The 23,125-nt window shown below is 57.1% G+C and overlaps 1 protein-coding gene across 2 annotated transcripts in view; it reads left to right on the top strand.

Annotated features, from left to right (window-relative positions):
* The window catches only part of NECTIN1 (poliovirus receptor-related 1 (herpesvirus entry mediator C)), a 68,013-nt gene continuing 45,410 nt past the window's right edge, over nucleotides 523–23,125 (top strand). The window contains exon 1 of one of the 2 annotated variants that reach the window (XM_021102215.1): nucleotides 523–1,540. In XM_021102215.1, coding sequence (XP_020957874.1) covers nucleotides 1,462–1,540 — 79 coding nt within the window. In that variant the 5' untranslated portion in view covers nucleotides 523–1,461. 2 annotated transcript variants of the gene reach the window in all.

The following is a 23,125-nucleotide window of genomic DNA, read 5'->3' as shown; positions in this document are numbered from 1 at the left end:
AGTTCTGCAAAGGGGACAGAGCTCAATTTCTTGCACTATTTAGGGAGAGGCGGGGCTTCGGTTTTGGAAAAGGAACTCCCAAAGGGAGCGTGAATTAGAAAAGACCAGAAACCTCAGTGACCCGATCTCACCCACTAATGCCCATCACCGACATTTCTGGCAGCTTCCGGAGAGTCCTCGCATAGCTGCCTCTTCATTTAGCGTTCCGTGATGCAGAGGAGAGGGAGCTCAGGCTACTCGTTTCTAGTCCAAACCGTGCCACGTTCTGCTCGAGCCCCTGGGCGAGTCGCCTTACCAGTCTTTGCGCCTTTGTTTCCTCATCTGTAAAATGGGGCGAGGGTCGGAGGAGAGGGCTTGTAGAAGCCCTTTGGGCTCGGACATTGCTGGGTCCTGGATTCTCCATACTGCACGCCCCCTCCTCCACAGTGCCCCCTCCCCGCCCCGCCTCCACCCGGCCCTAACTCCACCCCCACCCAACAGCTTCTCCCCCGACGCTGGCCGCTAGGGGTCACTGCCTCCCTTTGTCAGCGACAGAGGAGGGCGGCTGGCCCTCCGGCCCTCTTCCCCGCGGAAAGGCGACCGAAGGGGCATCTCCCGAGCCATTGGGCCTGAACGCGACCCCACGGCCCTCGCTGGGGACCCGCCTCCGTCTCGGGCCGGAAGGTGTGCGCGGTGAGGCGGAGGCCGGGGCCAAGCGCGGGCCGCGCGTGGGAGCCAGGAGGGGGTTAACGCCAACCCCTCCCGCTCGGGCTGACATCACGGGGAGAGCGGCTGAGAGGCTGGAGCTCGGCGAGTGAGAGAAAGAGAGGGAGAGGAGCAAGCGAGGCTCTACTCGGCGCCCGAGCAGCTCCACATTGTTGCGGATCGCCGGGATCCGGCACAGCGAGCCGCAGCAGCGCGGCAGGGACGCGGCACCCCCGGCTTGCTCTTCTCCCGCGGAGCCGCACCGCCAGATCGCCCCCTCCGCCTGGGCCCCGAGCTCACCGCGCCACTCGACCCGCCGCCCTCGCTTGTCCCGCCGCCCTCGGAGGACGGCCGGCCATGGATGCCTGCAAGTTGGAGCCGAGCGGGAGAGTGTGAGAGCGCCGGGGGCCGGGAGCCCGCGCCGCGCAGCGGGGCAGCCGGGCGCGCCGGGGGTGGGTCCCTCTCCCCAGGCCGGCTTTGCGTGGAAGAAGAGGGCGGGGACCGGCGCGGGGAGGAGAGCAGAGGAGGAGAAGGGGGCATGACTCGTGCAACTTGCGGCGGGCATCTGCCGAGCCTCTGAGCCGGCGGCGGCCCGGGGCCCGGATTGCGGCCGCGCGGATCCCACCCAGCCCACCCCGCCCCGGCCGACGGCTGAGGCTGACCTGGATCCTCCGAGAACCCGCCGGCCGGCAGGGATCGCCTTCGTCTTCCGGGCTGCTTTCTGGAGAGCGAGGAGCGCTCTCCTCGCGGCTCCTCTCTCCGGACCCCCGGACCCCGATGGCTCGGATGGGGCTTGCGGGCGCCGCTGGACGCTGGTGGGGACTCGCTTTAGGTTTGACCGCCTTCTTCCTCCCAGGTAAGCGCGTTCCGCCTCTGCTTTCCACCCCCCCCCCCCTTCCTCCCATCCACTGCCTCCCAGGGGCTGGGAGCTGGATGGCGGGCACGTCAGGGTTGTAGGGAGTGAAAGGAGCCAGAAAAGTTGGGTCACGGCTTAGGTAAGGGGGGTGCGGGTGGCACGGCGGAGAAAGAGAGGTCGAGGAACCGAACAGCCAGCCCTGCAGGGAAGCAGTCGGATGCACGTCTCTGTATAGCAAGAAAGCACTTTCTCCGCGCAGTTTTTCACACAAAAATAATAATATGTAATAGCGTTCTATTTATTTAATAACCAGCTCTCAGCTCGGGAAGCAGTTTGGAAACACTGCATGTTACATAAATGCAAAATAATCACCGTAATCACCGTCTCGGGGTACGAGACAACAGCCCCAGGGGGAGGGCGTCAGTCTCGGCGCTGGTGGGCTCTGGGCTTGGAGGATGGCAGGGGGGCTTCGTTTCTCCAGTCCGCCCATTTGCCAGGCTGTTCCGGGCGCTTGAGCCCCCTCCCGCACCGCGTCGCCCCACCACCGGCGCGGAGAGCCGGCTCCTGCGGCAGAGGCGGCTTCTCGCTCACCTGCGGTTCCTTCCCCGGAGGGTGAGGCCCGGGCCGCGCGGGATCGCAGCCTCCCCGCCTTGCGCGGGGCTGGGCTTAGCCTCGGAACTCCAATCCCAGTTTGGTGGGCTCTCCCCGGGAGAGGCGCTGCGGGCTTCGTGCCAGCCAGGTGGCTGCATGACCCACTTTCCCGAGGGTGCCCCTCGTGTCCTTCCTCGAGATGCTGGCGGCCAAGGGGTTAACCCGACGCCCGACCCCAGGGGTGGCCCGCGGTGGCCTCGCTGACGGGTGGGGTGGGGGCGGAGGCTGGGACCGGCCCCGGGCGTATTGTGCTGGGGAATGAACTGGAAAATGCGTTTAGGAGGCAAATCCGACCGAGTCCCCTTGCCTGGATTTAACCCTTTGTGTCCCCGGGGAACCTGCCCAGCTCCCACGGTAGCTAACGACACCAGCGCAGGTCCCGGCAGGAACTGGGGGCGAGGAGGGGGCATTCCTCCAGCCTTGGTGGAAGAAACCTGAGACAACCTCCCGCCTTAGCTAGCAGGGGCCTTGGAGGGGGGCGGGGTAGGGTGGGGGCTTGCCTGGAGCACGTGGCCCTGGCCTTAGGTGGCAAAATAAGGGGTCGGAGTCCAGAGAGACCAGGTCTGCGTGGGGCAAGAATGTAGAATCTGGCGGCGCTGGCAGCCACAGGGAGGAGATGCCTGCGATGCCCAAGACTTGCAGGGCAGTTTGTTATCTGAGGGGCCCGCCTGGCTGCCGAGCTGTGGGGCCGGGGTGCACTCCTGGAAGGCAGAAACCTGGCCTCATTCACTTTTGCACCAGGTCTGCCGCCCGCTCACCGCCAGGGCGCTGCAAACGTCTCCCAGTGGCGAGTGGCTGATGGCTCGGCAAGCGGTTTGTGAAAGCCGGCACCGTAGTGCCCCCAGCCCTGCACCCTTGGGAGTGCTGCCCTGCTGGGTGTGTGGGGGGTGGGGTGGGGGTAAGTTCCAGGGCACCCAGGTGTCCCTGCTCCTTTCAAAGAGGCGTGACCAAGTCCCTCCCCAGCAGGAGGTTCTGGTGAGAGTGAGAGGTTTTTATTTCACACTGGACCTCCTGGAAGGCCAGCAGGAGATATTAGAAGCTCAGGCTCTGACACTTACTTGTCTGACCACCAGGGTTTGGGCTTCTGGAACCCCGCAATTCCATATTGCCCACACCCGGAACCCAGCAAAAGGACAGCTTCCCTGGGGCCTGGTTGGTCCGGCATACCAGGGGTTAACCTAATCCTGGGTGGACAAAGAGCGGGAAGGTTTGGGGAGGGGGAGCAGACTCACCCCCATTCCAGGCTCCTTTTGTTATTCCCTTCTCCAGCTTTGTGTGCCTTGCATGGTAGTTAATTCCTTCTTTGGAGCAGCTGAAGACCTGCCCCTATTCCATCCCACCCAGGATTGGGGGCAGGGAGGTGACACTCTCACCTGGCTCAAGCGTAGATACTACCTCCCCAAAAATCCAGATTGAGGGGATGGGACACAGAGAAGGAACCACAGCTCAGACAGGCACTTAATAAGCGCTCCTTGATTGATGGTAATTGTTATGGCTGGGTAGCGTCAGCCAGCAGGGCAGCCAAAGTTCCCCAACCAGCCGAGCTCCTCTGTGAAGTGCCTGTGCCCCGGTGTCCCTGTAAAGGGAGGCAGGTGGACATAGTAGTGCCCAGATGACCCTTGGACACAGGCTGGTAGGCCCAGAAGTTGCCCTCCCACACCCCGTTCACCATCACCCCCAGACACCCTCCTGATTGCCCGCTGCTGCTGCTGCCTCTCTCCAGGGACTTGTCAGCCTGATGTTCTTTTCTGGGTTGGGGGGGTGGTGCTGTGGCAGAGAGCACGGGAGGGTGAAGAGAGGAGCCCCAGGGAGGGGTGGGGGTGGGGGAGGGTGCCGTGCAGTGACCCTGCTGACTTCAAAACACTCCAGATCTGGCTATTGATATGTAAGCACAGCAGTCTGTTTTTTGACCACACAGACTTTATGAGGCAGGTGGTGAAGCTCTACAAACCTCTGAGATGCTGGTCTCAGGGGTTCCTGCCTGTTCAGTCAGAGGAGGGGGCCAGTGGGGCCTGGGGGCTGCCTCCCAAAGGGACGGGAGGAGCCCAGGAGTGGAGCGAGAACCTGCCTTGGAAGCAGGTGCGCTGAGCTGGTGTCCCATGTACACCACACCCTCCCTAATTGGCTTCCCCAAACCTTTTGTCTGGAAAGAGCACACCCCCCCAGGTGTCATGCACATCCTGGGAAGACCTGTCAGGGCCACAACACACCCCTTCCCTGCAGCCCATGCAGAGCTCGCCAGGGTGGTGGTTTCCTTCGAAACCCAGGATGTCAGGACTGCTGGGTGATTCCCCATCGCTCACAGACAGCGATGTGCTCAGGCTTGCTGGGCTGGACATTAGAGCAAAACCAATTCTGCTGGCCTGGGGTTTGCAGTGCAGGGAGGCAGGAATCCCAGGTCCATTTCAGAGGCAGCGCTGGAGTGTCTCAGAAACAGATCCAAGGCCAAACAGCCAAGGCCTGAAGGGAGAAGATACTGCAGAGCTGGGCCTAGTGCCCTGGGCTGAGCGGTCTAGAAGGTGTCTTTGAGCCCGACTTTCTGTGCTTATGGGACAAGCAGCCCCTTTCTGCTGGATGCTGGCAGAGACTGTTATCCATTCCCTTCTCGGCCACTCAGCTTCACTCAGTGAATCTACCTCATTGGCCTGACCCCGGACCCAGTTGTATGCTGCCAGGATGGTCTTGGGCCAGAACCTTCATGCAAGTGGGCCAGGCTTGTTGGGGGGGGGGTCCAGCCCCAGTTTTGTCTGTGATACTGCTATTGTTTAGCAGCTGACTAATGTTCATTGTTCAGCACAAACAGAAAATACCCAAGGGAGGGGTGAACATACCTTCGATTTTCCTGATTATATCTGTCCCTGTTAACCTGATAAATTGAATGACTCCTACCTGCTGGGGTGGGGGGGGACAAAGAGGCTGTCTGTATATTCACCTGTTTTGCTGATTTTTTTTTTGCACTTTGACTGTTAGCCAGTGGGCCAGGCCAGAATGGTCATTAGCCGGCTATGGGACTTAGGCTATAACATTTCCAACAATCGTCTACGACCTCACCTTCGGTACAGAAGAAGCTACACACACGTGTGCAAAACTATGTGTGCGTGTGTTGGTTATCAACAGTTCACCATGCATATGCCGACCCATGGCACTAGTGCCATAAATATACATCCAAGGTATATTCATATGTAACTGATTTTGATGGCTTTGTGAGTGGCTCTGAGCCTTAACTATGTCAGAATGTCAGCAAGGGTGACTCTGGAGGAGACCTAGGATTTGCCCTCCGCCAGCTCCTCCCAAGAGGAGCTGCCATGTCCTTTGGGAGTGGGAAGGCTAGACACTGCTTGCTTTTTTTTTTTTTTTTTTTTTGGCTTTTTAGGGCTGCCCCTGCCACATATGGAGGTTCCCAAGCTAGGGGTCGAATCAGTGCTACAGCTGCCAGTCTACACCACAGCCAAAGCAACAGCAGGCTCAAGCCATGTCTGCAACCTACACCACAGGTCACGGCAACGTGGGATCCTTAACCCACTGAGCAAGGCCAGAGATTGAACCCACAACCTCGTGGTTCCCAGTCAGATTGGTTTCTGCTGCGCCACAATGGGAACTCCTAGACACTGCTTTCTTTTCTGCTCTGCCCTTGGCTTTAGACTGGGCCTTTGCATGCTCAAGAGGAAATGCTCACCTGGAGAGCCTCGCCTCTCCTGTCAGCTTCCTCTTGCCTCCCTGGCACACAGAGCAGTGCTGGAACTGGTGTTAAGGGAGGCCTGGCTTGCCCCACAGCTTCTCAGGATTCCCAAACGGCTGGGAGGGGCTGCAGGAAATAGGTTTTCAGCTACTACTTTGGCCTCTTTGCTTCCTACATGAATACTTGGGGGAAAGGATCATCTGGGGAAAGATGATGTACTCTGGGCCTGTAAAAAGGAGCACGAGTTGGGGGCTCTGGCCCTCCGTGAGCAGCCCCGCAGAACCGTGTGTGTGACCAGGTTGGCAACATAACGTGCCTGGAAGCATCCCGGTTTGGGCAGCAGAAATCAGGAGCCCCCTTGTTGGAAAGGCTAGTGGGAATGACAGGCAAGGAGCTGGGAGGAGGGCGGTCTGGGAGCCCAGGACCCTCTGCCCAAGTCCAGCTGGCAAGTGTTTCTCCTGCATGATGCCCACCCCTCTCCATAGAGACCAGGTCGGCAGAGCCAGCAGCAGATGTGCTGGCTGGGGCTGGAGGTAACTTAAGATCTGAGCAGGGATCACCTTGCAAAGGGAAAGCCCTGAGCTGGAGAGAACACCCCTTAGTCCAGTTAACCCTTTAAGTTCTGGATCCTCTCACGCTGTTTGGAGCTGGGCAACGGGGAGAGGGAAAAGATAGGAGAAAATACACCGAACCTAATATCTGAACCCCGACCCATTCCACAAGGAGAGGTGAACACAGTGCAACAGGAGGGACCCAAGAAGAACACAAAGAAGGTCTTCCTGACAGGAGACTGTAGGCTTTTCAAGGCAATGGATAATCCCAAGGTTTAATCCCTGGGTGGGGGAGGGGAAATGGGTATGTATCCTGAGGGGCTCCTGAGATCCGTGCCTTTCGCAGTCTTCTGGGGCAGAGCAGCCATGGCACCAGCCAAGAGGGAGGGAAACATAGCTCGCCTCCTTTCCCCACAAGCGGGAGACCACCCCCATCTTTTCACCCAGCAGAGTGAGACAGAAAAGTGAGGCCTGGTGGACTGGGTTTGAGCCCAGCTCCACCAATTGCCAGCCGCGTGGACTTGGTTAAGTCACTTGGTAGGCCTCTGTTTTCCCATCTGTCAAATGGGTTTCTGCTGCTATAGCTTTCAAAGGAGGTTTGTGAAGATTAGATCAATAGTAATGCATGAAAAGCACTTAGTGCTTTGCTAGGCGTGTGATAAATATGCAGCCCTGGTAACTACTCCTGTTCCCTCTGCCTTTCCTCTGAGAGCTCCTAGCCCCCTCTGTGTCTGCCAGCTGGGCAATGCCAACTTCACACTCCCTTGAGAAAGACCCACTCAGCTGCCTGCCCACTGCTGACCTCACGTCCCCACTAGGAAATGATGGCAAAGGCTCTAGCAGCCCCGGGGGACTCAGGTGGCCTGGTAGGCGGCAGGCACCTGCCTGAACCCAGCTCTGGTGGTCGTGTACTACGTGAGCAGCAGGTGCCGCGTGGCTTTGTTCTGCAGCGTGTCACCAAGGGCTCTCCCTGTCTCCTGCCCCGCTGCCTGGCTGGGGCCCAAATGAGCGCCACAGCCCATCTGGAGCTCTGGCTGTGGTGGCAGCCTGGGCTGGCATGGAGGGCCTGGGACTCAGCCCCTGCCTTCCTGCAAACTTCCACATTTGGGGGAAGGGCAGGCAGGACCCTCTGCCAGCAGTCCACGGTACCATCTCATCCAGCGAGACGGTACAGCCAGAGACGTAGAATCCCGCCCGGAATCATGCCCTCCTCACCGGCAGGAAGTCCTTTCGGTTTCTCCTGCTGCAGGTTGAGTCCCTCTGCCAATAATAATAGTAAGGTGTATGGTGCTCTTTACAGCTCAGAGTTTCAGCTGATCCTCTCAATAACCCCACGTGAGGATGGCGGTAGTTCGCCCATTTTACAGATGACAACAGTGAGATGTAGGTTTCATTCCTCTCGGACCATCTCATGGGTCTTCTGCTCCACAGCCCGTGGATGAGGAAGACGAAGTGGGTTGGGATGGACAGATGCAGAAGAGGCTGAGCCAAGCCTTCAGAGAACATGTCCAAAGAGGTGGTCATTCACTTCGCCTGCAACCACTGGCTTCCACTTGCCCCCACAAGCCCGAGCATGGCGGCTCCCTGGGGAAGTGAGGGATCAGTTAAGGATACAGGCTGGAGGGTGGCCCAGCTGGAGCTGACCACAGGGCCCAGGTTGGCACAGAGCACAAGATGCCCAACAATAGAACAGCTGGAGGGGAGGGGAGGGGAGGGGGAACATGTCCTGCCAGGTGCTTGAGTATCACCCCCAAGCTCCTACCTGAGATCTGGGCAGGGCCCCTGAGGTGTAAGCACAGAGCCTCAGGGCCCAGGCAGGCACAGAGCCAGGGTGTGGGCCTGGCCTGGGGGCAGAGCGAGGCTTAGAAAGCATTGTGGACGGACCCGGAGCAGCCGAGATGGGGAAGGGGATGAGATTTGGGAGGCAGAGTCGATTCCCTCTCCTGGGCTACCCCCCACACCTCTCTGGTCCACGCAGACCCCAGTTTCATTCCTGGTTTATGAGGAGTCTCATTACCAAGCCACAGACAATAAAACCCGCCCGGCCACTCTGGCCCGGATCTCATTAGAGGACATTAGTTCCGCTGGCTTGGTGGCTCCGTTGGGACACAGCTGCAGGCGTGGCCCAGGCAGCAAAACAGGCCAATGGCCATGGGCACACGAATGTCCCATTGGGAGACTGGTGTGTGGGCTTAAGTGGGGTCCTCCCTCCCCACCCCCACCCACATATTCCTGGAGGGCACGGTCCCCAAGCTTGGAAACATAGAGTCCCTCCTACGCACTTGGACCCACGGTTTTGTCCCTTAGGGAGACAAGGGCACAGCTCCCCCCCTCCCCCCGCCACCCCAGGGCTGTTCCTAGAAGGCCGCCTTCTCTGGGTAGAGTAGCTGAGAAGCTCAGCAAATTGTGGTCGTATCGTGGATGTGGTCTTTGGGGACGAGGGCTGGGGAACAGCACACCCACCTACAACCACAGGTCCGGGGATGCTCTGAGACATGTCCTAGCAGGAGAGGTGGGGTCTGGAGTCCTCCTGTGGCCTTGGACTGAATCTTAGCCCATCTTCCTCTCCCAAAGTGGGGAGGTAAAGACCTGGGGGCCTCTGGCAGGAGCATTTGCTGTCCTCTACAGATTCAGTTTCCCAGCTGGCAGCCTTGGCAGGGACTTCCTGGTCCCACCCCTCTTCCCAGAGTAGAATAACTTGCCCACAATCACTGTGACAGAGCCTCGGTTCCAGTTGGGGATTCTTCCCACCAAAGACAGGATTTTCTTTCTTAGCGGATCCAAGGGTCAGTTGAGAGCCAGCCTCTTCTCTGCCCGTACCCTCCCTCTGCTTTTTCTTTCTCCCCCTGCAGTCCTGCAGAATGGCCCACAAGAAAACCACCAGGGCTCAGTGGAGGTCACCATGAAAAACAAGATGAGGGCAAAGGAAACCTTACCCCCTATGGGTGCCTCAGTCTTGTAGAGAGAAGAGAGTGCCAGGCCGGAGTGACTGGTTCTCAGCGCACTCGGGCTCACTCGTGTGCTCCACGCAGGGGTCACGCAGGCCAGCCCACACTTCAGCACAGGAGCACCCGCCAAATGAGTCAGCGGAGATGGGAGAGCCGATCTGTTGGGGCAGACACGAGTCAGCCCCGCTCTGGAGCAAAGGGGGCCCTGAAAGGCCCTGCAGCTTGTCTGCACTTCGAGCCCAGAGTGAGATTGGTACACTGCCTCCCCTGGGCTCATTGTTCTCCGGCCCTTCCCTCATTTCTGTATCTGGGGGTGGGGGTGGGGGGGCTGGTGTGCAAATGCTGTCAGCTGCTGGGACCAAGGAAGTAGACTGGATGCGGGCTCCGCTGCGGGAGGGGCTGGCTGCTGCATCCTTATCCAGAGAACAGGTGAAGTGCAGCAGCCTCTGGCTCCCCTCCCTCCCTGACTGACCCCTGGCTCTGTGGCTGCAGACTGCCTACAGTGCTTCTTGCATGGTTATACCTGAAACGCACCTAAGAACAACACCCTGGACCACAGAAGCATTTGCTGGCTGCCCCCTCCCTGGCCCAGCTCCCACCAGCCCTCCCTGCATGGCAGGCCCAGCCAGTGCACACACGCTGTTTTCCCACCTCAGTGCCTTTACACATGCCTTTCCCCCCACATCCCCTCATCTCCCTTATTTTCCCCATCTGAATGCTGAGGTCAAGAGCCAGATCTAGCATGAAACCTGTGGAGCCACCGCCAGCTGGAGACAACCTCAGATTTCCCCCGCCAGCACCTCCTCCAGGCCACCCGTGGCAATAACCACTCTGCATCTTGCCCTGTAGTTATCTGGACCTGGGGTTTATCTTCATATGACGGAGAGCTCCAAAAGGGCAGGGCCTATTGCGGATGGGGCTTGGAATCCCTAGGGCTGGCCACACTGCGGGCCAGTAGTACGTGCTAGGTGGAGACAGGGTTGCTTGTTTGGACAGTAATGATGGTGATCATAACAGCCCACTGTTATCAAGAGCTCTCGGACCCTCAGACACCGCTGTGAAGGTCTCGTGTGTAATAACTTATGCAGTCATCATAACAATACCTCCTTCTCAGAGTTCCCGTCATGGCTCAGTGGTTAATGAATCTGACTAGGAACCATGAGATTGTGGGTTCAATCCCTGGCCTTGCTCAGTGGGTTAAGGATCTGGCATTGCTGTGAGCTGTGGTGTAGGTTGCAGATGCGGTTTGGATCCCACGTTGCTGTGGCTGTGGTGTAGGCTGGTGGCTACAGCTCTGATTAGACCCCAGGCCTGAGAATCTCCCTATGCCTCAGGAGCGGCCCTAGAAAAGGCAAAAAGACAAAAACAAACAAACAAAATAATACCTCCTTCTCGTGGAGGACACGTCTCCTCGTTTTCAACTAGGAACAAACAAGTTACCTAACTTGCCTCTGGTCACCCGGCTAGTGGGTGACAGAGCCAGGGTTCAGATCCAGGAAATCAGGCCTGGTGTCCATGATCCTACCACTGGGCGAAGCTGCCTCGCTTGTGGGTGATGAGGACAGCTTACTAAGCCTGGAGTCATACAAGGCCTTGCCTCTGGAATGCCCACCACCCCTGCATAGCATCTTGGAGCCTACCCTCCTGGTCCCTTTGATGGTGTGGGAATGACCTGGGGCCCCCTGGGGCACTGGGAGTCATTAGCACTTACCCTCCGTCTTGGTAGTCCTTACTCCTGTACCCTTTGGATATCTCACAAGTACCTGACGCTCAGTTTGTCCACTCCTGGGATATCCTGCCAGTTTCTGTTGTGTCTTGGAAGTATTAACGTGGCTATGCTGGAGGGAGATGTCTTGACATTATCATCCTTTCTTCTCGTGAGACCTTGGGCACCGCCAATGCCCTTGGGGGGCTTCCCACTATGTTTTGCCATGAGATGCGTGGCAGGTGTAATAGCTCCTCTTGGAGAATCCACCTGGAACTGCCTCCAGCAGGTGTTCCCAGGCTGGCTCCAGATCCTGGGTGGGTCCATAGCTGATCCTATGCCAGGGCCTGTCCTAAGCCCCTGGAAGGTTCCGATTTCTCGCACCCTCACCCAGAGATTCCCAAAAGATGGCAAGGGAGGGGCGCCTACCTGGGGAGAGGGGCAGGGAGAGGATTTAGGGTGTTCACTGAAGCTGGCCGCTTTGATCTCCTGGGATGAAAGGGCTCGATGCTTCCTGCGCCCCAGGCAGGTTCAGGACAGGGAGCCTCGCAGCTGGGGTAGCAAACTGTCCCAGGAAAGAGGATCGTGGGGGCAGAAAAATCAAAACCCTTTCCCAGTGTTGTGGCCAAGGACTAAGAATGGACCCCAGGTGGCCCTTGTGTGGATTGTCCTCTCAGGGGTCACCTGGGGTCAGTGCTCCTCCAGCACAGCCTGACCCTGCAGGTCACCACGTGGGCTCAGGCCTCACAAACTCCCTCGCTTAATTAGGAAGGTAACTCGGCTGCAAAACAGTCATCTGATACGTTTCGACGCCAAAGAGAAATTCCTCCTGGACCCTCCGCTGTTCTAGATTATCCATGCTCCGTTAGCTTGAATTACGGCGCGGCCTCTGTGGCCCAGACACGGGCCAGAGCTCTGCAGTCGGTTCTTGGGGCTGGAATCTGCCGGCACCCGGGAAGTCCTTGGAAGCGATAAGGGGAAGGAGGGCCTAAGACCCCTCTGACCTCCCAGCAAACCTAAGGACTGCCTTGTCAGCACAAAGGCGCCTGCTGGGCCCAGAGCCTGCCTGCCCAGGGCCTGCGATGCCCACGGGTGCTTTTGAGTCAAGCCCCTTTCATGCCCTTCTCGTGTGCCCTCTGGGCCAGGCTTCCTTTGAGGGTTTTAAGTCCGTAGTAGAAGCTTCTGCAGCAGCTCCTGGGTAAAAATTAGAGCGGAGGCAATGACAGGCTTCTCCCCAAGTGTAAATAAGATCGGAGTGGAGCGGCCACACTGCACTGGATTATTTTATTATGATCGCCTACCTCCCCCACCCCCAAACTGTCCTGATCTCATTGGCCTAGATTGCTGCCTCTCTCAGAATGATGGATGGGGCACCTCTCTCTTCCCAGGCAGGGTGGCCGGCCCTGCTGCCGAGACACCTCCTCCCCAGCCCCTTCCCAGATTTATTCCCTGTGTTTACGGTGCCCAGAGAGTAATCAGCATCCTGGGCCAGCTGCGCACTCTGATTATCTCTGTTCGATTGATGGATGGGCCTTTGGGGAACTTAGATGACAGCCCCCAGCCCCTGCTCCCCACCACCCACCCCATCCTGGGCCCCAGCACCCTCCCCAACCCTCATCGCCTCCCAGGAGTCAGATACTGAAAGCAGGGTAGTTGTGGAAGAGGGCAGGCACTGGTCCTTGGCCTCCCACCCCCAGCACTGCTGCCAGATACCTGGGAGGGGTTCCTGTGGCTCCAGGGAGTCTGGGGCAGGGGGCAAACAGTGCCACCAGGTAGCTTCTCTGGACGTCTCTCTCTCTCTCTCTCTCTCTCTCTCTCTCTCTCACACACACACACACACACACACACACACCCTTCCTGGGAAACGGCTCCATTATTCTCTCTCTCCTCCCATCACTCCATAACTCCTACCCCCTCGGCACTTGTGTACACAGTTTGCACTGTAATGATAATTTGTGCTGGTTTATGTGTTTCTTTACAAGTGTTTTTATGTCCTCCGTGTGTGTATGAGAGAGGTTTATGGTTTGTGTGTGTGTGTGTGTGTGTGTGCCCGGGCATGAGGTCACGTGCTCTGTGTATGTATCAGCTCCTGATCAGATTGATTGCCGTCTTCCTCCGCGTGGAAGTGGGGGGATCTCAGCCATTTCTCTGGGTTGGGGAGCAGTGTCTGGATCCTGGGGGGGTGAGGGAAAGATGGGGGGGAGAGGCAAGCAATCAAAGATGATGGCTGTCTAGGCAGGGTCTGCACTGCCCCCCAGCCGCCAGTTAGAGAATGCAGAAGGTCAATCTTAGATAATTGTTTTGTCTATAGGATCCCAAGCAGCTGGTATGACTATTTTTTTCCCCAGCAAACTGACTGAACCCACTGGTTCTTTTGCAGCCAAGTGATCTCTGCCTTTTATTGCTTACATGTGGCTGCGTGTATATCTGTGTCTTCTGTAAACTTGTGTTCCCTTCCCTGGAAATGGGGCTGCGATATGGGAGAAGAGGTAAATAACACAGGGGCCTGATTAGCACGGTGCCTGGTACAGTGTGAGTCTTCACATCACTTGGCTGTTATTCGTCATCAAGGTCCCTGTGTCTCGAGGGAGGTCACTTCCCTGGGGCTGGGAAGTCAGGCCCAGGAGCCATCCCAGCAGTTCATGACCCTGCACACTGGGGGGTAGGGGGGTGGTTGTCCTTTAGCAGGGCTCCTATGACCTCTCCAGGGTGATCCACTCAGGAAGAGGCAGGCGCTCAGGTCCCTGAGCTCCTGGGAAACCACCCGCATGCCCAGATGGTCACCTGAGAGGGTGCCTGGTGACTCTTTGGAGCCATCCTGTGCTCCCTTATTAAAGGGTAGTTAGAAGCAAGAGTTACACACCCTTGATCAAGGTACCCCAGGTGCAGGAGACCAGCTGCCCCGGAGCCCAGTGTCAGCACTTATGAGAATCCCACTGCCCTAGGTGTTTCGTGGGAGGGGTGCCAGGCCCGTCCCTGCACCTGCCCGACCACGTGTGTGCTGGTGCCTCCTCAGAGCTTCCAGTCCAGCTTGGGACGGCATCAGCCTTCTGACCTCACACGCAGCAGGTGACACCTGAGGGTGCCACCTCTTCATGTCCATGGGGCAGTGGCCAGGCTGGGAGATGGAGAGAAGGAGCTGGAGCCTCGTGAGGTGCTATCTGCCTGAACCCAGCACTCTCCCTGCTTGGTCACGAAGGGGCAGGTGTGACTAAGCAGGGGGCTGCCTGCTCCTCTCCCTTAAGGGTTTCATATCTGAGCCTGCTTGTCCCCTCCCAGCCCCAGGTCTGGAAAGAGCCTCCCAGCTGGTCCCTCAGTTGAGGGTACCTCCTGCCCTGCAGGGGAAGGGGTGAGGGACCAGAATGGTAAGTTGCAGAACCTAGAGTCTCAGTGATGGAAGGAGAGTCAAATAATGTAACACCCATTCACTTCTTCAAACCACCAACCACATCCCTACCTGGTGATTGCTCATCCAGTGTCAGCATGAATACCTTCAATGACGGGGAACTCACCACCCTACACAGAAGGCTGTACAGCTCTGACTACCCCAGATTCTTCCTTGTACTGAGCTCAAATCTGCAACCCTGAAGCTCCCACCTATTAGTCCTATTTCTACCCCTTGGCATCGTATGGAACACATCTGATTGTGCACAGGGGGTCCTTCAGGCCTTTAAACATGGCCTCTGGCACCTGGCAGCTTCTCTCCCATGAGCTCAAGTGTCAGCCAAGTCTGACACCCCCGCCATCTCAGATACTTGCCTCGGAACCAAGTTGTCTAGATCCCCAGTAACAGGTGTGATGCTCCACACGCGGGCTGCCTGGCCCAGGGATTTCAGCCTAGGATCCCCCAGCCGCAAGCCCTGTCCCAGAGGCTAGGGGGACGCAGAGGGGCTTGGCTGCCTTCACCCTTCCCACCTCCACCTCACCCCTTCCCAGCCCCTGTTTTCCTTTGGATTAACAGTAAATTGCAGTGAAAGATCCGTTTATCTCCAGTGGGAATTAAGGACTTAAGCTGGCGAGGGGCCTGAGAGAGGGAGCATATTGCAGAGATTCAGGGCATAAAGAGGACAGTGGGGAGGGCGGGGCACAGCGGGGTCTGCGGAGCAGGACCCTCTGCCTGCAATCACTTCCCCCTGCAGTGGGGGTGGCAGCCCCCTCGTTCTCCCAGCGGCCCTAAAGGGCATGGGTGTGGTCGCCGGTGGGAGGCAGCGCACACAGGGAGGCTGTGGAGGGGTGATCTGGCGGCCTCACATGTCACCTGGTGGTGCTTCATGCTATGATGCAGCGGCTCTGTGGCATGTCACGGTGCTGGGAGAGCGAGCCAGGGCATGTGGTGGGGTGAGGCACATCGCCATCCGACCTGGTGATGCAGAGGCTGGAGTTCTGCAGCCGGAAGTGGACTAGCTGGCATGAGGCCATCGGGACTGGCCAGGCACTGAAAGCCCCCAGGCAGAGCCTTGTGGGCATCTTAGCCTTGGAGTCCCAGACGATGGTTAAGCAAGTCTTTGGCCTCCGAAGAGTCTGGGCTCCCCTTTATCTTACGGGTAAACCAGAGGCTTCCTTCCTGAACCCAGAGCTGAGGTTAGTCAGGATCTGCCCCCGCATATGTCTCCACCCTGCTCCGCCCCAGCCCCCACCGTCAAAACCCAGGAAGCGTGGCCTGGAGCCCCTTTCCCCGCTGTCCCACAGGCTTGCTGCTCCTTGCCACCAGACCCCTCCCCTTGCCAAATGCTGAGGCTGAGCAGGGAGAAATGAGGCTTGGCTGGGGATGGGGAGGTGGGACGTGCAGAGGGGAAGGGTCTTCCCCACAGCTGCCTCCAGGTCACGCAGACATGCCCCCCAATAATAGTTTCAATCACTGTCTTCCTCTCTCTCCTGACCCCGCCCCCACCGCCCCCGAGACAGGAGTAGAGGCTGACAGTCGTTAGCAGCGACCACGACAGGCAGGGTAAGATAAAGGGCAAGGCCAGGCCAGAGATAGTCTGCGGGGGGCTGGGCAGAGATGGGGCAGCAGGCTGGGGGTTGTTCCAGAGGTGTTTGGGATTCAACACAGGCGAAGGAGAGAAGACAGAAATTGGGCCCTCAAGTCCAAAAGTCTAACTGGTTAATAATTAGTGATTCCGGTTAATAAATCATTAGTGTTTTTTTTTTCCCCAGTTTCAACTCCCCCACCTCCAACCCTAGAGATTTTCTGGGCTCTGCCCTGGACTCTGAAAAGAAGTCCCCACCCCCCTTCCTCCTCTTCCGAAGGGTTTCCATCTCCAGGGCCAGCAGGGTGTGTGATCTCCAAGAGGGAGCTGCAGGCCTCCCCCCACAGGCTTTTAGCATGCACCTAGACGTCCCCTGCTGGCAGGGCAGGCCCTGCAACCACCCCAGAGGGCATCTCACTACTCGCCCTCCTTGGCTCCCATGGACTCGCTTGGTTGGGCCCTTTCTACTGGCCAGATGGGTCCTGGGGCGCTCCTGTGGCTAACTCTTCCCCTCATCCTTTAGGTGAGGTCAGTTAGTCAATAGATGTTTCCTGAGCATCTATTCAATGCCAGGTACTGTATATGGAGAAAAAGTACTTTAAGCCACTCAAATTGGGGTTAAAGGCTTTAATCAAAGGCTGATGTATAGGGAAGGGGAGGAGGGGGAGCATGAGTCCTTGAGATTTGGCATATGGGTGGCAGTTTTCATCTCTAGCTGCTGGAAAACTGCCCGCTGGAGGTTGTCCGGATTTCCGTGCCTTTTTCTGGGTCCTTGGTGCAACCCTATCCTGGTGGCTATCAAAACCATTCTTTCTAGAACTGTTTTTGTAAGCCACGTGGTCAGAGGAAGGGGAGATGCCAGAGAAAGGGCAAAAGGGGCAAGGCGGCCAGGGCTGAAGCAGGGCCACAGGAGCCTCCCTTGGCTGTCCCAGTCCTTGGCACCAGCTGGGGCCAGGCCACATGGTGATGGACTGTCTGAAAACAGGTGTCCCCCACCCTCGGCGCTGGGGTGGTACACACAGCAGCCTAGGGAATTACCCCAGTAATCAAAGTATGGCCAGGGCTGCAAAGGAGACACCTGGGAGAGACTTCCTGGGGACGTGACCTTGATGCTGAGACCTGAAGTCTGGGTAGGGGTGTGACCAGGGCAGCCTGAGGGAGGCCAGATATGGACACACGCGACAGAAGACTGGAGTCTTCTGGAATGTCTTTGGGATGGGAGTGCTGGGAGCTTGTGGCCTTGGAAGAGACAAGGAAGGCTCGGGGGAGGATTTTGGACTTCAGAGATCAGTCCCCTCATCTGCTCTGTCTGGTTGCAGCCTGACCTGCACCCAGAGCCAGCCTGTCTAACTGCCAGCTGGACAGTCCCGCTTCATGCCCTGGGTGCCTGTGCCATCCTCCTCCTCCGAGGACATGGCCCTCCCTGGGTTCTCCCAATTTCTTTGCTCAGAATCCCAATTCTCCCGTTCACTCCTCCATCCTCTGCATCTGATTTGTTCTTAGTTCCTTTTGGTCCCGGGACCCGCCGCCCCACCCCCCAGTCCCAGCACTGCCACCCGCCACCCTCTGAGACATCCCGGGGCCTCTCCTCATTCCTGAGTGGCCTGCACACTGTCAGAGCCAAGAGAAGTCTGCACGCCTTCTCTGCCTGAAACCCTCGTGGGCTCCCCAGTGCCACTGACTTAAGCTCAGACTCTACATTCTAGCCTGAGTTCTCACCCCAGTCAGCGCTCTCAGGTCGTTCTTTGTGCCCGGCTGTCCTCTGCACTGCAGAACGTTTAGCACCATCTCTGGCCTCTACCAGGCGGATGCCAGTAGCATTCTTCCCCCCTCACCATGTGACAATAAAAATATGTCTTGAGACACTACTGGATGTCCGCTGGAGGCAAAGTTACCCCTAGTTGAGCACAACTGGTCTAGACTCTTGCTGTAGCCAGAACCCACTCTTCCAAAGACATCTCCCCCTGCCTGACATGGGCACATTCCAGGCTCCAGCTGGAGATCCCTGTTCCCGGCTCCTCCACCCCGGCCCCTGGGCTTTGGCTCCCACTACTGGAGTCCAAAGCCCCAGTGACCCGTGAAATACCTGCTTCCCAAATGGCCCCTTCCCCTGTCTCCTGGGACTGTGTTATCTCGTACTTTCTTCCTCCCTCCCATCCCCACCCTAGAAGCTGAGCTCCTGAAAGAGAGAACTCAGCCTTACAATCTCTGCAGGCTCCAACTCAGAGCCTTATACACAGTAGGTGCTCCATAAATGTACAGTACACTGATGGGAGCTGCCAGCTCCCCTTCCTTCTCAAGCCCAGTAAGCTCTGAGGTTTTTTTCCCCTGCACCTCTCTGTTTTCTTGGCACTTTGTTTAACCCCAGAGCCAAGATGCAAAAACTTTAGATGCTTCCGTCTCTCCTGACACCTCCACACTCGCCTCGCGTTGTTTGCGGCAAACAAACGCATCTTTTTCCCACGTAGTCAGCATTTACTAAGTACCTCCCATGCATCACGCCCTGGGGTGTGTGTGTGTATGTGTGTGTGTGTGAAGGTGTGTGTGTGAAGGTGTGTGTGTGAAGGGGTGTGTGTGTGTGTGTGTGTGTGTGTGTGTGTGTGTGAGAAGGTGTGTGTGGACGTGTGGTTGCCCAGCAGGTGTGTGCTGCTGCATTGCTAGGTGCAGGTGTTTGTGTTGGAGTCAGAATCTGTGTCATCCTCACCACGGGCTGTTGGAGGGTCCTTCCTTCCACGGGCTGCTCCATCCCCACCCCGCCCCAAGCACCCGGGGTTCATCCCCTCTGCGTGCCACTTCTCACCTTTCATTCCACCAGGTCTTTGTGCACACTGTCCCCTCTGCTTGGTGGGTCCTACTTCACTGCCCGACAAAGTCCCAGCCATCCTTCAAGGCCCTTTCTTCCCTAACCCCCCTCCCCAAGGTCATCATTTCCTCCCTGATGCTCTCATGGCGCTTGTGAACATTCCTGTCATAGCACGGGCTCGTATTAGTTCATGGATCCCGTGTCCTTGAGCTCAGGACTGCATCACTCAGAAGGGTGTGTGTGTGTGTAAGCCCTGCTTTCAGGCACTTGATAGCTTTTTAATACATGTTTATTAAGGAAATTGAAATAAATTGCTTATTTTGTTTCCTAAAGCATTTTCTTTGTACTCTTCTAAGGATGTGTCTCTGATTAATGACTTCGCTTAACCTTTCTGCACGTGCCCCGTGTTTCTGTGCCTGTAAACATACACGTCTGTAAACGCACAGTACTCTTTAGTTGCACATGTCCCCTGGGGTGTACATGTATGCATGTGTGTGTCTCTGTTTCAGTGTTTCTGTAGATGCAAATGTGTGTCCCCCCAGTGTGGCCCCTCTCCGAGCCCCTCACCTTTGAGAATTGAAGGAGCAAGAGTGAGGGGGACTGAGTGATGAGTTCCCCTGGGCAGCTTTCTCCACCCACCTGAGATCCCCCTCCCAGAATTCTCTTCTGTCCCAGCCCCAGGTCTGTGGGAGGTGACCAGGGAGTCCCTGCCCATCCTGGGGCAGCCTAGGGTGGGCAGGTTGGGTTGGAGGGCAGAGGCTTCTGTGACCTAGTCATATCACACCCCCTTCCCGATCCATCTCTGCCCTGTTTAATTGGAATTTGGCTAGTGGAGACCATCTGTTCTATTCCGTCCTGTTTCCATGACAACCAAGTGGCTTGAGACTGAGGTTTGTGGTGAGAGAAGTGGCCTGGGGGATGCTGGGAAAAAGCAAGGTCCTCCCCCTCAGACCGGCTCCACCTCGCCTTTTCCTCTCTGCCCTGCCCTCGCCCCCAAGCCTAGAGTGAAAATAAAGCTATTGCCTGCCAGAGCGACTGAAGTCCCCCAGCATCGCTCGTCCAGCCCAGCCCAGCCCTGCTCTCTCCCAGGCTCCTTTGGGCTCCCACACACCGCTCCCTCCTGCTTCCATTCATAAGCTCTGCACTGGAGACTGCGGAGCCAGCCCTGCCCTTCTACCCACATCAGACTGGAAGGGAAGTCTGGGGGCATGAAAGCCTGCAGCTCCTGCCTAGACTTTCTTTTTTTTTTTTTTTGTCTTTTTAGGGCCGCAACCACGTCATATGGAGGTTCCCAGGCTAGGGGTCTAATTGGAGCTGTAGCTGCCAGCCTGCGCCACAGCCACAGCAATGCCAGATCTGAGCCGCATCTGCGACCTACACCACAGCTCACGGCAATGCCGGATCCTTAACCCACTGAGCAAGGCCAGGGATTGAACCCACAACCTGATGGTTCTTAGTCGGATTCATTTTCACCACACCATGATGGGAACTCCCTGACTAGACTTTTTGAGCCTTGGCCACCTCTGCCTCCAAATCACTTCCTCACCCCCTCTGGGCATCTTAAAATCTCCTTCAACAGGAATAGAGTTTGTGTGCTCTCTCTTTCTCACACACACACATACACACTCTTTACAATCATCAGAACTTTCAACCCACTCGTGATGGCTGATGCATTTCCCCTCCCCCACCTGTGTCCAAGGAACCTCAGTCCCCACAGACCTTCCAGGTGACAGGGTTTTGAGAGTGAGGGCCCTTGCTTCCCTCCCAGGGAAGTGGGTGCTCCTTCAGCACCCTTAGAGACACTTGGAGCCTCACGCAAAGGACTCTGTCGGAGCCTCTTGCCCCCAGGGCTCTCCCACCTGCCCCCCACCTGCCCCCGTGATCGGGGTGGCCCCAGCAAGCTCATAGCAGATAGAAGAGCTATGAGCCTGGCGGAAAAAAACGCGGCAGCCCCACAGCTGCGTGGTCCCTAGATTCCCAGGAGCTCAGACAGGCCTTGACACACTGGGATGTGGGCGAGGCTTTTTCTCTCCTATTTCTGGACAGACAGTTCTGTTTTCATGGTGTCATTTTCTGCCCTAATTTCCTCGTCTCCAGCAGCCTCTTCCGCGCCTGCTCTATCACCAGGGGACCCGCCTGTCTTCAAAAATAAGTGGTGTGGCCTGTCAGGTGACCCGTCTGTCGCTCAGGTCCCAGGCACGACGTGCCGCTATGCCTTCTGGATGGGGTGGGGGGAGGCTGACTGGAAGAGGGAGTCCCAGGATCTCTCTGGTGCCCCCCACTCCCAGAATGAGTCCTGGGCAGGGGCGGCAGGAAGATCTCAGAAAGTCGGTGCTCAGAGCAGTAGTGCCGAGCGGGAGACCCCCACTTTTGGGGGGCGCTGCGGCTTTGCAGAGGTCTAGCAGCCAGCCTGCATCTGGCGGGATGGGATCTAGCTCCTCACCATCCATCCTTCTTGATGCGCCTCTTCTTTTATTATTGAGACATAATTCACATGCCGTAAAATTCACCCTCTTCAGTGTACAATGCGGTGGGTTTTAGTATAGTCACAAAGTGGTGTAGCCATCATGACTGCCTGCTAGGGAACATTTTCATCACCCCAAAAAGAAACCCTGTACCCATCTGCCATCCGTACCATGACCTCCGCCCCACCCCCACCCCCACCCCCACCCCCTGGTGATCTACTTCTGTGTCTGGGGATTTGCCTGTTCTGCACAGTTCATATAAGTGGCATCACACAGAGTGGCCTTTTGAGGTTGGTGTCTTCCACCGAGCATCCCATGTGCCTCTTTCTGTGTCACCACCCTGCCCCCATAGCACCACTGGCTCCCCGTTGCCAGCAGGGTGAAGGGCAGCCCCTGGTGTCATACAGGGCACTCTTTAAACTGGCACCAACCTCCCTTTCCTTTCACCTCTGCACCACACAGCCAGCACCTCGCCACAGCCGTGCCTGGAAATACCCTCTTCCTTCACCCTCTTCCCTGTTCTTGCTCTGAGGGACTCCTGCTTATCCTGCACAACTGGGCTAAAACTCTCCCCTCTCCTGTGATCCCTCCAGCACTCTCAGAATCACTCCTCATCTCAACTCCCATCGATGTTGGTTCATACTTTAAAAAACAAACAAACAAAACACAGCGCTTATCACTCAGTAATTGTTTGTTTTCTCCTCTGGTCCCCTGCTAGACTGAGCTTGCACAGGAAAAGAAAACGTCTTATTCCTTCTCGCTCTTTTACCTTCCCACCTCTTGCCGCTACCATCTGCCCAGATGAATGAGCACTGTGCTTGGCACATAGGATAGGCTCAGTAATGCACCAGAGACACGCGAGAGCCGATGCCTAAAAGAGCCTGGAGGAGAGAGCCCAGCCCAGGGGGTGGGGAGGCAGTGTGAGGCTTCGGCCAGTGGGATGAGCTTTGCGACAAGGGAAGGGTGGTGGCCTTTGCACCTGTGTGTGAGGCAAACCTCCCCATCCTTCGAGGATCACTTCAGGATGGATAGGCTCTCCCCAACCATCCTGGCCCGCAGGGCTATCCGGTTCTCATCAGATGAAATACCAGGAAGCCAACAATGGATTCTAACACCCTCTCCCACCTCACACAGCCCCATAGGGAAGGACTGAGGGTCCTCGCTGTCTCTCAGTTTCTCCCCCTATAGATAGTGGCCAAGTGAGTATAAAAGTGAGATGACAGGAGTTCCCGTTATGGCTCAGCGGTTAACGAACCTGACTAGCATCCACGAGGACGTGAGTTCAATCCCTGACCTCGCTCAGTGGGTTAAGGATCCGGCGTTGCCGTGAACTGTGGTATAGGTTGCAGACGCGGCTCGGATCCCACGTTGCTATGGCTGTGGTGTAGGCCGGCAGCTACAGCTCTGATCTGACTCCCAGCCTGGGAACCTCCATATGCCTCGGGTGCAAAGACAAAAGACAAAAAAAAAAGTGAGATGACAATAATACGTACTTGGAGGGTTTCCTCGGAGATTAAATGGGACAGGGCAAGCAGGTGCTCTGAAAGGGCTGGGGAAGCCTGTATTTTCACGTGTGCTATCAGCTCAGAGTAACTGAGGGAGGAAGGGGAGGTCCGGGGTCTCTGGTTTGAAGGAATTGCCAAGGCCCCTTCTCTTTTCTTATCCTTTATGTCATTTCCAAGAGATAGAAACCCCGGGGAGTTCCCGTCGTGGCGCAGTGGTTAACGAATCCGACTAGGAACCATGAGGTTGCAGGTTCAGTCCCTGGCCTTGCTCAGTGGGTTAACGATCCGGCGTTGCCGTGAGCTGTGGT

This window comes from Sus scrofa, chromosome 9 (assembly GCF_000003025.6).
Source record: "Sus scrofa isolate TJ Tabasco breed Duroc chromosome 9, Sscrofa11.1, whole genome shotgun sequence".
Classification (NCBI taxonomy): domain Eukaryota; kingdom Metazoa; phylum Chordata; class Mammalia; order Artiodactyla; family Suidae; genus Sus; species Sus scrofa.
The sequence above is the reverse complement of the archived record's forward strand: the minus strand, read 5'-3'. Positions and strand labels throughout refer to the sequence as shown.